The 14,036-nt window shown below is 43.0% G+C and overlaps 1 protein-coding gene across 1 annotated transcript in view; it reads right to left on the bottom strand.

Moving 5' to 3' along the window:
* Window positions 1–9,781: 9,781 nt before the first annotated feature.
* Window positions 9,782–14,036, bottom strand: part of SV2B (synaptic vesicle glycoprotein 2B) — a 91,894-nt gene continuing 87,639 nt past the window's right edge. The window contains exon 12 of the mRNA XM_052659811.1: window positions 9,782–9,965. Coding sequence (XP_052515771.1) covers window positions 9,782–9,965 — 184 coding nt within the window. The remainder of the gene's footprint in view (window positions 9,966–14,036) is intronic.

The raw sequence follows: 14,036 nt of genomic DNA on the forward strand, positions 1-14,036 counted from the left end.
CTGGAAATAGCAACCCAGTCCAGTATTCTTGCCTGGAGAATCCCATGGACAGAGGAGCCTGGTAGGCTACAGTTAATGGGGTCATGAAGAGTCGAACATGGCTTAGCGAGTAAACAACAACGTTACTCATCTGCTAGGATGTTGCTAAGTGTTTCCACATGTTGTTGTTGTTGTTGTTGTTTAGTCACTAAGTTGTGATGTTCAATTACTCTTTGCAACCCCACGGACTGCAGCACGCCAGGCCTCCCTGTCCTTCACTATCTCCCAGAGTTTGCTCAAACCTATGTTCATTGAGTCGAGGACGTCATCCAATCATCTCATCCTCTCTCCTCATTCCGCATGAATGTTTAATAAATGTTTGCTCAATCTGAATCTAGACAGTTGCCCCCAACAAGTAAGTCCTTCTGTTTCAGACCTGAGCATATTAAATGATTGAAGAACACTCTGATCCCTTGGGAAATTATTCTGAAATCATCTCCACTTTCACATGCATCCTAAAGAATAGAGGGAAATATTTGTCATTTTACAAAAGCTGTCACATTTCGCTTGACGGAGACCAGGACCGAAAGCTAACCACCCTGAGTATAAATGTCATACATCTTCAAGGTAGCTACTGCCCTCTAGTGTCCTGTGCAAATAGCAAAAAGTATACTTTGTGAGTGTGCTCAGTCGTGTCTGACTCTGCGACCCCATGGACTGTAGCCCTCCAGGCTCCTCTGTCCATGGAATATTTCAGGCAAGAATACTGGAGTGGGTTGCTGTTTCCTACTTCAGGGGATCTTCCCAACCCAGGGATCGAACACGCCCCTCCTGGGTCTCCGGCATTGGCAGGCAGATTCTTTACCACCACCACCTGGGAAGCTCTCCCCATCTCTAAAAGGAAGAAAATAACATTTAGACCTTTAGTTTTTTATAAGGAGATATATCATACCTCATGTCATGTAGAAAGCTTTCCATACGTGTTTGCTAATATTAGGATCACGAGGTATTAATAGTTTAATGTATTCACCAAACCAAATCTTTCTACTACATTAACACACTAAAGAACAAAAAAGCTTAGGTCATCGGAGCAATTCCACTTTCCAGAGACAGTCAGATGGAAAAGCACTTAAAGGGAGAAGGAACTAGAGCATGAAAAATGTGAAGAGGAAACAAAACTGACTCTGGTCATTTCACAGCCTCAGCCTCGCTTTAATCATTCAGTAGGTGCATTCACGATGTATGGCATTATTTACAGACTTCTCCAGACAGCTCCATACAGCAAAGCTTTATCCAGCCAGCTGTCAAGTCACTGTAAAGCAGATAATGAGTCTCTTTGCCCATCACGTGCAGAATTCCTCTTCTTGGCTCACAGCTTGTGGCTCTGTGTCCTCCTTGTGGCCGTGTCACACGCAACTGTGAAGCAAACCCACTCTTCGTAATCTCTGCATGAAGCTGCTTCCAAAGAGAGATGGCAGGCTTCCGAAGGAAGAGCTCCTTCCTCCGTGGGCTGTGTTTCAGCACATTTCATCAACAGCAATAATACTGCTTTCTATGTATGTATCCGTATTGTTGTATGCAGTAATATTGCTTTCTTGTATATGCCTTTCTATAAATTCCTTCTATATCTACAACGCATTCTTTACAAATCTGAGAGCACTGCGCAGGACTACACTGGATACTTGGCAAGATCATCCCTATCAACTTTGTTCCAGACACCCAACCAAGAACCATAATGGATGTAACTACTCAACTACTCACATTTGAAAAGTTAGAAGTGCCCCACCCAGTCAAAGGACTGGGATAGCCATGTTTATAGTAGTGACTATAAAACACATTCAAAACTACTGGTCAAACATTCAAGGAAGATCGTGAAGAGTCACACATCTGGATCCTGTGACCTTCCCCCCAAATTGGCCCCTCTCTAGCTCCCCTCCCACCAGAGGGAATAAAACCTCTTAGTCCCCCAGCATTGCTTATTGCAGCCCAGAGGCTTTGTTGGGACTTTCTAAATTTAACCTACTACTCCAGAATTTTTTTTAAAAGGTTCTGAACCATAAGTCAGTAAGAGAAGATGGAGCAAAAAACTTGAACTTCTTTTCCTAAAAACTCAACCTGCTTTATGTACATACCTATCACATCAAGAACAAGAAGTAATAATTTAGACAGTTAGGGTTGGGGGTCTTCAGGATTCACACTGACCAAAAATCGGGGACCAAATGGAAATGCACAAACCAGCTATTTTTAAGTCTGGCCTATATGAAATGTGTGGATCACAATAAACTGTGGAAAATTCTGAAAGAGATGGGAATACCAGAGCACCTGACCTGCCTCTTGAGAAATCTATATGCAGGTCAGGAAGCAACAGTTAGAACTGGACATGGAACAACAGACTGGTTCAAAATAGGAAAAGGAGTACGTCAAGGCTGTATATTGTCACCCTGCTTATTTAACTTCTATGCAGAGTACATCATGAGAAACGCTGGGCTGGAAGGAGCACAAGCTGGAATCAAGATTGCCGGGAGAAATATCAATAACCTCAGATATGCAGATGACATCACCCTTAAGGCAGAAGGTGAAGAGGAACTAAAAAGCCTCTTGATGAAAGTGAAAGAGGAGAGTGAAAACGTTGGCTTAAAGCTCAACATTCAGAAAACGAAGATCATGGCATCCAGTCCCATCACTTCATGGGAATAGATGGGGAAACAGTGGAAATAGTGTCAGACTGTATTTTGGGGGGGGCTCCAAAATCACTGCAGATGGTGACTGCAGCCATGAAATTAAAAGACACTTACTCGTTGGAAGAAAAGTTATGACCAACCTAGATAGCATATTCAAAAGCAGAGACATTACTTTGCCGACTAAGGTCTGTCTAGCCAAGGCTATGGTTTTTCCTGTGGTCGTGTATGGATGTGAGAGTTGGACTGTGAAGAAGGCTGAGCACCGAAGAATTGATGCTTTTGAACTGTGGTGTTGGAAAAGACCCTTGAGAGTCCCTTGGACTGCAAGAAGATCTAACCAGTCCATTCTAAAGGAGATCAGCCCTGGGATTTCTTTGGAGGGAATGATGCTATGCGAAGAGTTGACTCACTGGAAAAGACTCTGATGCTGGGAGGGATTGGGGGCAGGAGGAGAAGAGGACGACAGAGGATGAGATGGCTGGATGGCATCACCGACTCAATGGACGTGAGTCTGAGTGAACTCCAGGAGTTGGTGACGGACAGGGAGGCCTGGCGTGCTGCGGTTCATGGGGTCGCAGAGAGTCAGACACGACTGAGCGACTGAACTGACTGATATGAAATGTAGCAGAATTGACAAGTCCGCGTCTCACCAGTTGATAAATATTTCACACTTTTAAACTTTAAAATAGCCTTTAGATTTTATCACATAAAGTAAAAATAGCCTGAATCAAAACTGACTAATTCATGGCATGTGTCTTAAACAATAATAGTTTTCCTGTCTATACATTATGTACATGTGTGTGTCTGACTCTCTGTGACCCCATGAACTGCAACCCGCCAGGCTCCTCTGTCTATGGGATTTTGTAAGCAAGAATATTGGAGTTGGTTGCCATTTCCTCCTTCAGGGATTCTTCACCAGGGATCGAACACACGTCTCCTGGGCCTCCTGCATTGCAGGTGAATTCTTGACCACTGATCCATCACGGAAGCCCCTACATTGTGGAGGGATATTTTTAGTGTATATATGGATATTTTTATGTATATATATCACAAATACTTCCATCTTACTTCTCCAAAATTTAATTTTTAGAAGTTGAGCTACCTTTCAAAATCATCAATTAAACCTATTGGTTATATATTTGTCTCTTCAAGACTACCCATGTAATGGTCTTTTCCTGCCTCACTTGTTACACCACATATTCTAACATACATCTCAGCAACATACCATTTATATTCTGATCGAAAATCTTCAGCTTATGGTTTGATATTTCAACCGTAAAGGATGTAGAATGCAGGTTTCTGATGGTATCCTTATTAAAAATCATTAGCAAGAATATGGGCAAATTAGCTATTAGCAATAGCTATTTGTTAAAGTTGTTATATTTTAACAATATTTGTTAAAGTGAGTCTTCTTGATTCATCCAGACCAACTCCAAATCGGAAAGAAAGCTATTACCACAAAATAAATTTTAAAGAAGTAGAGTTTTGCCACTTCCAAATACTTTTGAGGTGGAAAGAATTAGCTTTGTGATTCTTTGGAAGAAAGGCTTTTGTAAATAAGGGTCATTTATACGCTATGTGGCAGCTTGGAAGGGAGGGGAGTTTGGGGAAGAATGGACACACATATATGTATATCTGAGTCGTTTGCTGCTCACCTGAAACTATCACAACATTGCTAAACAGCTGCACCCCAATAACAAACAAAAAGGTTTGTTTTAAGTAGTCCTTTGTGAGATAGTTCAAAGTCAAATTTTCCTGAAAGGCTATTTTTGTTGGCCTTTTGCATGTATCCTATTGAATTCACACACTCTGATTCAGATTTAGAGAAATCTGTATTGCTGAGATTATATATCGTAGGTGTAATATTCATCAGAAGGACTGATACTGAAGCTGAAGTTCCAATACTTTGTCTACCTGATGCAAAGAGCCAAGTCACTGGAAAAGACCTGGATGCTGGGAATGACTGAAGGCGGGAGGAGAAGAGGGTGACAGAGAATGAGATGGTTGGATGGCATCACCAACTCAACGGACATGAATTTGAGCAGACTCCAGGAGAAAGTGAAGGACAGGGAAGCCTGATGTGCTGCAGTCCCTGGAGTCGCAGAGTCAGACATGACTGAGTGTAGGTGACAGTTGGACAGGATAGCTGGTTTCCAATAGCCTGCTTTCCTGAGGGACAGTCATGGAATTAAACAGACCTCCCTATCTAGCCAAATGACCAAATGTGGTGTGGGGGGTATCTCCTGAAAGAACTGTAATTCCCAGAGGAGTACATATTTATGGTCCCTGAAATTCAAAGACATTTGTAGCCAGCGGGGCCAGAAATGAATGGATAGCCAAGCATGTCCTTTCAGGGGACATGGTGAAGAGTCCTCACTGCCCAGCTCGTGGCTTGAACCTCCTGGAGTGTGTTACTACCGTCCTGCTGAGCACATCCCCTGTTCATCCTGTAATTAACAACGATATAGCACCATTTACTTCTCCATTAACTTTTGTGGATAGCTCTAGAATTTGTTTCAGCTCATCATCAATCTTTTCAGAAACTTCACTGCTGTCACAAAAGCTATGCATATAAATCTCCCCACCATGCTTCTGCAAATTAAATAAAATGTGTTTTAAGCTTGCCTCAAATGCAAAGGCTTCATGTGATTTATTTCCACACAGTTCTTAGGGCTGTGCCGAAGCATGACTCAGTTACCCGCAAAAGCCCAGACTTTGAACATGGGGACAATCACTTAGAGGTGGGGGCCTTGTGGGGCGTGGGATACACGTAACCATTCTGCAAACGTGTTGGATGAGGTCTAAGTGGAGGAATTCCTCATATCAGTCTTTCTCTTTTTGAAAGAAATCTCTTCGCCTTTTTCTAGAGATATTTCCATGCCAAGTTCAGGTTGACTGTCACTGATCAAGTTCATATCTAGCCATAGCTTCATGGACACCCATCAGTTACTAATGCACTGCCCCCAGTTGATTGTCCCTGAACTTGAGGACTATGGTAATCGTTTTTTCATGGCTTCTAGTTTTGTGAGTTTCTTTCTGATTTGGACAAGTTTTAAATGATCGGTACAACAGAACTTCTCCAACAAATCAAACTGGCAGATTGTTGATGCTGCTCAAAATACGATCCAAGGACTGAGGCCATCCACAACACCTGGGAGTTGGTTAAAAATGCAGATTCTCAGATCCCACCCCAGATGGGGTGGGGCCCAGCAGTGTGAGTTTTAGCCGCCACTCCCTGCCCCCATTCTGACACATGCTAAGGGTTAAGAAGCATCACCCACCTCTCCTTTCTCTTTTTCTCCCTTAGTGCCAAGTTCTTCAATTTGGAGGACAGGTGGCAATGTTCCCAGGTAAAGGTGGCATTTCCTAGCCTCCCCTGCAACAAAGGGAAGTCCATGATATACTTGTGGAAGCAAGCAGAAGGGGCATCCATGACAGCAGGTCCAAGAAAGACTGCCTCAGCTGGGAAGTGCGGCCCCTTCGCCTATTGCCCTTCCTTCTGCTTCCCACTGAATTGTGGATGTGAGGGCCGGTGCCATCTCAGTCAGTGAGGCAGCCTTGATGATGGAAACAGCACTGAAAACTAGCAGCTGAAAGGCAGAAGTCTGCTCCCAATAATCAGATTACAAAGCAGCCACACCAGCCATGGCTTTTAGTTCTGCATCCCCAGAATTGAGTGTGGAGACTGGCACATAGTAGGGGCTCAGTAAGGATTTGTCGAATAAACAAAATGAGTCACTGAATGCATGCTTGCTCAGTCACTCAGTTATGTCCAACTCTTTGCAATCCCATGGACTGTAGCCCGACAGGCTCCTCTTTTCATGGAATTTTCCAGGCAAGAATACTGGCTCAGGTTGCCATTTCCTTCTCCAGGCAATCTTACCGATTTTGCCAACCCAGGGCTGGAGCCTGTGTGTCCATGAATACACACGAAACCCTTTCATGTTTATACTGGTCCTTCCACTTATTCTAGGTAAAGAAATCAAGTGGACTTTCAGTGAATGGTCCCAGGTAAGTGTTGGTCATATTTTCCCATTCCTCGAAGACTATGGGAGACTCTGTAGTAATATATCAGTGAGTCCAGAACTAGACCAACTTGCAACCCACTTGTAATCCACTCCAAGCACTACATGTCACCTTGGTCACATCATTTAACCTCTCAAGGTCCCCATATGCAACATAAGAAGGAAATGATTGTCAGCATCCTGTCAGCACATCCAATCAATCAAAGCTTCCAGAAGAGACTTCAGAGTCTAGAAATAATCTTTAGTCTCAGTTCTTTAAGGCTTGTTTACAATTACTTTTATTATTATTTTTAATGAACTAATACAAGGTGCCAGGAAACCCTGGGAAAGAGCTTATTTATTACATGACCTCAGGGTCGTGTGCTATAAACGTCACAAGTAGGCACACCCCTTTCACTATTTATTTCCAGTAAAACAAAAGATCGAGAAATCAGCATCAAGAGATGACACAATACAGCTGAGACCTTTAAAAGCAACTCCTCCCAAACTGGGCATCATAAAAGTACATCATGAACTGCGAACAGATTTGCTCAATGAGGGACAGCCTCATCCCTCTGATTCTCCACGAATGCCATAGGGAGTTTCTCAGGGTAGAATGTGAAATGAAAAAGAAGCGCCCGGCCAGGAATGCTGTGCGTTATCCCCCAGTGACCTGCCAAAGGGACTATTTTTAAAGACGCATTTATCTCAGCAGGAGTGACAGCATTTAAGAAGTGGCCAGGTCCCAGTGCCAGACAATTTTGCATGGGAAAAGTCTGCAGAGCATGGCTGTACCTTTACAAAGGCCTGGGTGATGGATGGGATGGGAATTGCCCTTGGTGGCTAGATGGTTGGTGTACGGAGCCATAAGGATAATGCAGAAGTGAGAACTTGGGAATCAAATGGAGTTTACCCCAAATCGTCGCAGCCATCCCAACGCTCAGAAATGAATCAGGCTTTAGATTTACAAGATCCATCCGAACTAGAAATGCAGGCTTTTGCTGCCTTATAAATTTCTCAAGCAGTAACTGTTCATCGAATTGTACTCTCCCACTGAAAAATCGTGTTAGAAGGGATGCAGTAATCCCAGTTTACACCGTTCTCTTATGAACCTAGCCAGTGTATTTTGTATCACAAGCAAGTATATTACAGCTATGTTACATTGATCCTCTCATTATTGATGTAGCACTGATGTTAGGTAACTCCTGTAACAAACTGAGAGAAACACTAATACACAATGATACATTTACACATTTGGGGGAGTCAGGATATCAAACCAAAGTTGATGCATCTTCCTTCCCCGCACAGAAAAAAAAATGGTGATTCAATTATCAGTGGACAAGAGAAGCAAAGAAAACCTTTTCATCATTAAAACTGATCTCAGATCCAGGATAGAGAGTTTCCAGGATTTACTCTTTCTCCTCTCCACCTTCTACTCCAGAGAATAACCAAAGGATGGCTGGAAGCTATCACGGGGCCTAAGTGTTTCTCCAAAACAGAAAATACACTCAATGCAGCCATCTTTATTCTTTAAATTTTTGAGGTTTCTGGTAGCAAAAGCCTGCACTTTATAGAATTGAAAGCATCACAAATCAAGGGCTAATTCTTGCAGGCTGAGGTCCATCTGGCCTCAGGGTTCACCTCCAGGGACCCAAGGCTTATAGCTCACAGTCCCTTCCATGCAAGACAGTTCTGAAGGGTGAAACAGTTGTTCTTTTTCAATGGATTCAAGACTCCAATCTATTACTGACCTTTGCCACAGCAGTTTGTCCTGAGTTCCTCACCCCACCCCCACCCCACCCCATTCACGTTTCATACTAGATCTCAGGAATGTGTTCCTTGTGAGGACTGAACAAAAACATATACGACAACCCCTGCGCTCCCCAACTCCCATGCCTAAGTCTGCTTCAAAAAGAAGCCGAACCAAGACACAGAGTAGATTTTCATGGATCTGACCTTTACAATAAACACCGATCGTGCTTCACTGCCAAGTTTACACTTCGAAGGCCTGCGCTGCATTTCCCCACCCCGCCCTCCGTCCCTCATGCCCGCATCTCATTCTTGCCCAGAGGAGACGGCAGGAGCCACGGAACACTCTCCGTGTCGCTTCTGGGTGAGCAGGCACATCAAATGCTAGGATGGACGACGGTGAGCTTGCGTTTCACCAGCAGTCTGTGTAAGAGAGGAAATAATTCCTCCCCCACAAGAAGAAAAGAGCCAGAACGAAATGAACAGTGCGACGTGAGCTCGTGAAGTGCATCCTCCCGCCAGCAAGTTAAATGGCTATAAGAAATTGTGCTTGCACTTCACTCCATCAGCCCCAATTTCCTGGGACCTCAAACACCAGCTCCTCTCCAAATATGGCTAAATGCTGGCAAATATTTGCAGACACCATTTCTGCAAATGAAACCCAAAGACAATTATGTACAAAGTTAGTTTAAAGAATGCCTATCCCCTTAAGTGTTTTTGACTAGATCAAAATAGGAATAAATATTATTCTTCAACTTACCCCCTAATCATCATGGAAAACTTAGGACTCTTGGAAGGGGTAACATAGATTTCTACAGATATTGCTCAAATATTTGGTTTCCTATATCAGAGTATCTTCAATGCTATTGTGCCAATTTTCAAATGGAAACTATGAGAAGTGACACTTTAACTGCAAAAATATATGTATCATATGTACTTCAGTATTCAGACGATGACTCAACTTCCCCACCAAGTCCATTTGTTAAGTCCTTGGGCTCCGAGGAACTTTACGGAGGAACGTGAGTGTTTCTCAAGTTCATTTTTAAATGCAAGAAAGTCCTCGTACCTCACCTGCAAAAATACACACCCCTTGCTTAGTCTGTGCTCCCACTGGGGGTGTTCTCCCCTCGGCTGGGCACACTAGAAGCCAAGCATGGAGTTCTGGGATTCTACAGGAGGACAGCTCAGGAAACCCCCGAGTTACAAACATACAGACAGCGGAAACGGGTGCTAAGCTAGGGGTCCCAAGTTCAAGTTTTCCTCCTGCGCTATCAAGGGGTCCGCCGGACAGTGACAGACAGGAAGTGAGGGCACCGTGGAGGTTCCCAGACGGGGTTCTTCCAACATTTCCTTTCCCTGGCAGGTGGTTCACATCAGGACCTGTTCTCGAGTCTCCGGCAGTCGAAGAGCAATCAGGCCTCCCCCAACGAGGGAAGTGGCCGCCAGAAGGATGGGGACCACTTTGGTGATCCCAACAAAAGAAGCGAAGATGGTGTTTCCCAGGATGGCGCCAAATTTGCACAATCCGTTGAGGATGCCAAAGGCTGTTGCCCTGTAAAAGAAGGAGAAAGTAAACCATTCTGGAGGATACAAATTAGACCTCCTTAGCTGTGTGGGACTGGGTTCTTCCTTTCCCTTGTTAAAGAAGTAGAGTGCAGCCTGATGGGAGGGAAGTCTGGGGGAGAATGGATACATGTGTATGACTGAGTCCCTTCACTGTACACCTGAAACTACAACATTGTTTTCTAATCAACACATTCTTTTCAACCTCAACACAAAATAAAAAGTTTTTTCAATAAAAAATAAAAACCCTGTCAGAGTGAATCCCTCAAGCCAAAAAAAAAAAAAAAAAAAAGAAGTATAGTGAAGATGTGGGAGGGAACTTTTTTCCCTAAATATCAAAGTAACACATTCTTATTTTAGTCTAATTTGGAAATACAGAATAACATAAAGATGCAAGAATTTGTAACTTCACCACTGAAAGGAATCACCATTATTAACATTTTGGAGTATTTCCTTCCAACTTGAGTTGTTCACAGGCTTCCCAGGTGGCGCTAGTGGTAAAGAACCCACCTGTCAATACAGGAGACATAAGAGAGGCAGGTTTGATCTCTGGATCAGGAAGATACCCTGGAGAAGGGCATAGAAACCCACTCCAGCGTCCTTGCCTGGAGAATCCCATGGACAGAGGAGCCTGGCAGGCTGCTTCCGTGGGGTCACAAAGAGTCAAACACTGAAGCAACTTAGCATGCACACAAGTACCTGAGTACTGTGACATATTGCAAGAATGGAAAAGGATGAAGTAGAAAGTGTACGTGTTCCCCATTAATAACTCCTTTACCTTCTTGTGGCAAAAACGGTTCTGCCTAAATAGCAGATCTCCAGATATAAAACTATATTTCCCAGACCCCTATGCTTCCAAGCCTAGCCATGTGAGTAAGTTTAAGCCAATGGGATATAAGTACAGGTGGCAGTTCCTGAGAAACTTCCTTAAGAGATGTCAAGAGTGGTCTTTTCCAACTACATAGCACAGGGAACTCTGGTCGATGTCACGTGGCAGTCTCGATGGGAGGGGCATTTGGGGGAGAATGGATACACGTAAATGAATAGCTGAGTCCCTTTGCTATTCACTTGAAACTATCACAGCATTGCTAATTGGCTATGTGCCATGTGCTTAGCTGCTCAGTCGTGTCTGACTGTTTGTGACTCCATGGACTGTAGCTGGCCAGCCTCCCCTGTCCATGGGATTCTCCAGGCAAGAATACTGGAGTGGGTTGCCATGCCCTCCTCCAGGGATCCTCCAGGGGATCTTCCCAACCCAGGGATCAAACCCAGGTCTCCCACCTTGCAGGCAGGCTCTTTACTGACTGAGCTATCAGGGAAGCCCAAGAGTACTGGAGTGGATATTACTGCTGCTACTGCTAAGTCGCTTCAGTCGTGTCTGACTCTGTGTGACCCCATAGACGGCAGCCCACCAGGCTCCCCTATCCCTGGGATTCCCCAGGCGAGAACACTGGAGTGGGTTGCCATTTCCTTCTCCAATGCGTGAAAGTGAAGTCACTCAGTTGTGTCTGACCCTCAGCAACCCCATGGGCTGCAGCCTTCCAGGCTCCCCCGTCCATGGGATTTTCCAGGCAAGAGTACTGGAGTGGGGAGTGGGTATACGCCAATATAAAATAAAAAAGTTTTGTTTTGCTTTATTTTTAGAGTCCTTTTTCCTTCCATCCTGCTTCCGGGAATATAGATGGTCTTGCTACAGACCATGACTGAGGTCGTGAAAGAGGAAGAAACAAGATAAAAAGAGCCTGTAGTTCCTAACTTCCTATGTCTGCAGCTATTAATATCTGGAGTCTCTCACTCATGGCAGAACCTAATCCTAACTGGTATTAACCACACTTCCCAGTGATAACTACTGTTAACCATCAATTGTCTTCTGACTCCATTTACGTACAGAGACAATATTCTAAGCACTATTGGAACTTTCCAGGTAAGAATACTGGATTGGGTTGCCATTTCCTTCTCCAGGGGATCTTCCCAACCCAGGGATCGAACCCTTGACTCATGCGTCTCCTGAATTGGTTGTCCTTCAGTCGTTCAGTCGTGTCTGATTCTTTGAGACCTCATGAACTGCAGTACCCCAGGCTTTCCTGTCCTTCACCACCTCATGGAGCTTGCTCAAATTCATGTCCATTGAGTTGGTGATGCCATCCAACTATCTCATCCTCTGTTGTCCCCATCTCCTCCTGCCTTCAATCTTCCCCAGCATCAGGGTTTTTTCCAGTGAGTTGGCTCTCTACATCAGGTGGCCAAAGTACTGGAGCTTCTGTTTCAGCATCAGTCGTTCCAGTGAATATTCAGGGTTAATTTCCTTTAGGATCAATTGGTTATATCTCCTTGCAATCCAAGGGACTCTCAAGAGTCTTCTCCAGCACCACAGTTCAAAAGCATCAATTGATGCTTCGGCGCTCAGCCTTCATTATGGTCCAGTTTTCACATCCATACATGACTACTGGGAAAACTATAGCTTTGACTATACAGACCTTTGTCAGCAAAGCAACGTCTCTGATTTTTAATACGCTACTAGGTTTGTCATAACTTTCTTTCCAAGTCACCTTAGAAGCCCGTGTTCTGAGCACTAGTCCTCCCCAAATTAAGTAAACTGTCTCTATTTCATACCACAAGTTTATAAAGAATATATATATATTTTTTTTTACTTTAAATTCTTTTAACATTTTTTCTATAACCATACAACACTTTACCTTTATCCATTTTTGCCAACCCCAACCCCAGTCTTTTTGTTTTCAGAATTTTGGGGGGTATTTTCATATGTGTATTTCTCCAGATAAATCTTACAGTCATTTTCTTTTTTTTAGTTTCCCAGGGTGGGAAAAAAGTCGCATAGAGTTGTAAATGAATGCTTCAAACGCTAAAAAATACTTAACATTTTTGTAAGATTAAATATTCTTAGATACATATTGACATATATTTAAGTCTTATTTTATATCTCTCAGTAAAGTTTTATGATTTCTTCACATAAGCTTTTCAGTTTTCTCATCAAATGGATTCTGAAATATTTTATGATTTCTTCCATTATTAAATGAATTTCATTTTATTTTTAATATTTGATCTTCTTTAAGATCTATAAATTCTTATGTCAGTTTTATTATTGACCATTTTACCAAATTATTTTATTGTCCCTATTACTCTCTTTGTTTAATTCCCTTAGGTTCCCTGGATTTAAAATCACATATCACTGAAATAATGATAACTTTCCATCTCTTATTTTTTGTAATAGAAGTTATTTGATTAACAGAAGAGGTTTCAAATATAATATCCTGTGCTTTTCCATAGCTACCTGTAATCCAATACCTCTGTCATCAATTGTCTTGGGAATATCGTTATTTTCTGCAGAATTGCATTTACTTGCCTTCCACACCACTTCACACTCATTTCTGGCCCAAGAGCCACTCACATGCAGTCCTGAAAAATCCCCCCTCCACATACTATGAATCCATTTAAAATACTGAGAAAGTAATATGGAACAATCTCCAAAATATATGCCTGTGAGAATAAAGCATGGCTAGAATGGTATAACATAGCATGTTCTCATCTTGGTTTTAAAAGTGGGGGATGGTAACATATACACAAAGATGATAACAAAACACACAAACACATACACATATGCATTCCTATTTATGCAAAGAATATTTCTAATGAATACACGAGAAACTGGCAGTAACTGCTGCTTCTGAGAGGGGAACTAGCAGCCTATGGCAGAAGAAAGATTGAACTTCTCATTGGAAATCTTTTTTTTTTGCACTGTCTGATTTTACACTGTCTGTGTAACTTACCTATTAAATAAAGAAAAATCCATAAAAGAAAAAAATTCCCCCTCCATGAGAAGAAATCACCTGCTAAGCAATGGGCCGTGACTCTATGCCTTTAAACTAGACCTCTTCCTAAAGAGTGTGCGCGAAACAAGAGAAGCGCTGGGCATTCCCGCCACATTCTCTGCAAATGTCCTAACCACCGTGCCTCATGCCACCTTTCTTTCTGCTCCACCCTTTGTCTGTCCAGCTCTTCCCCTTTCCCCTTCACTTCCCACTGGCATGTCTGTTCTCAC

Source organism: Budorcas taxicolor, chromosome 21, assembly GCF_023091745.1.
Source record: "Budorcas taxicolor isolate Tak-1 chromosome 21, Takin1.1, whole genome shotgun sequence".
Lineage (NCBI taxonomy): Eukaryota > Metazoa > Chordata > Mammalia > Artiodactyla > Bovidae > Budorcas > Budorcas taxicolor.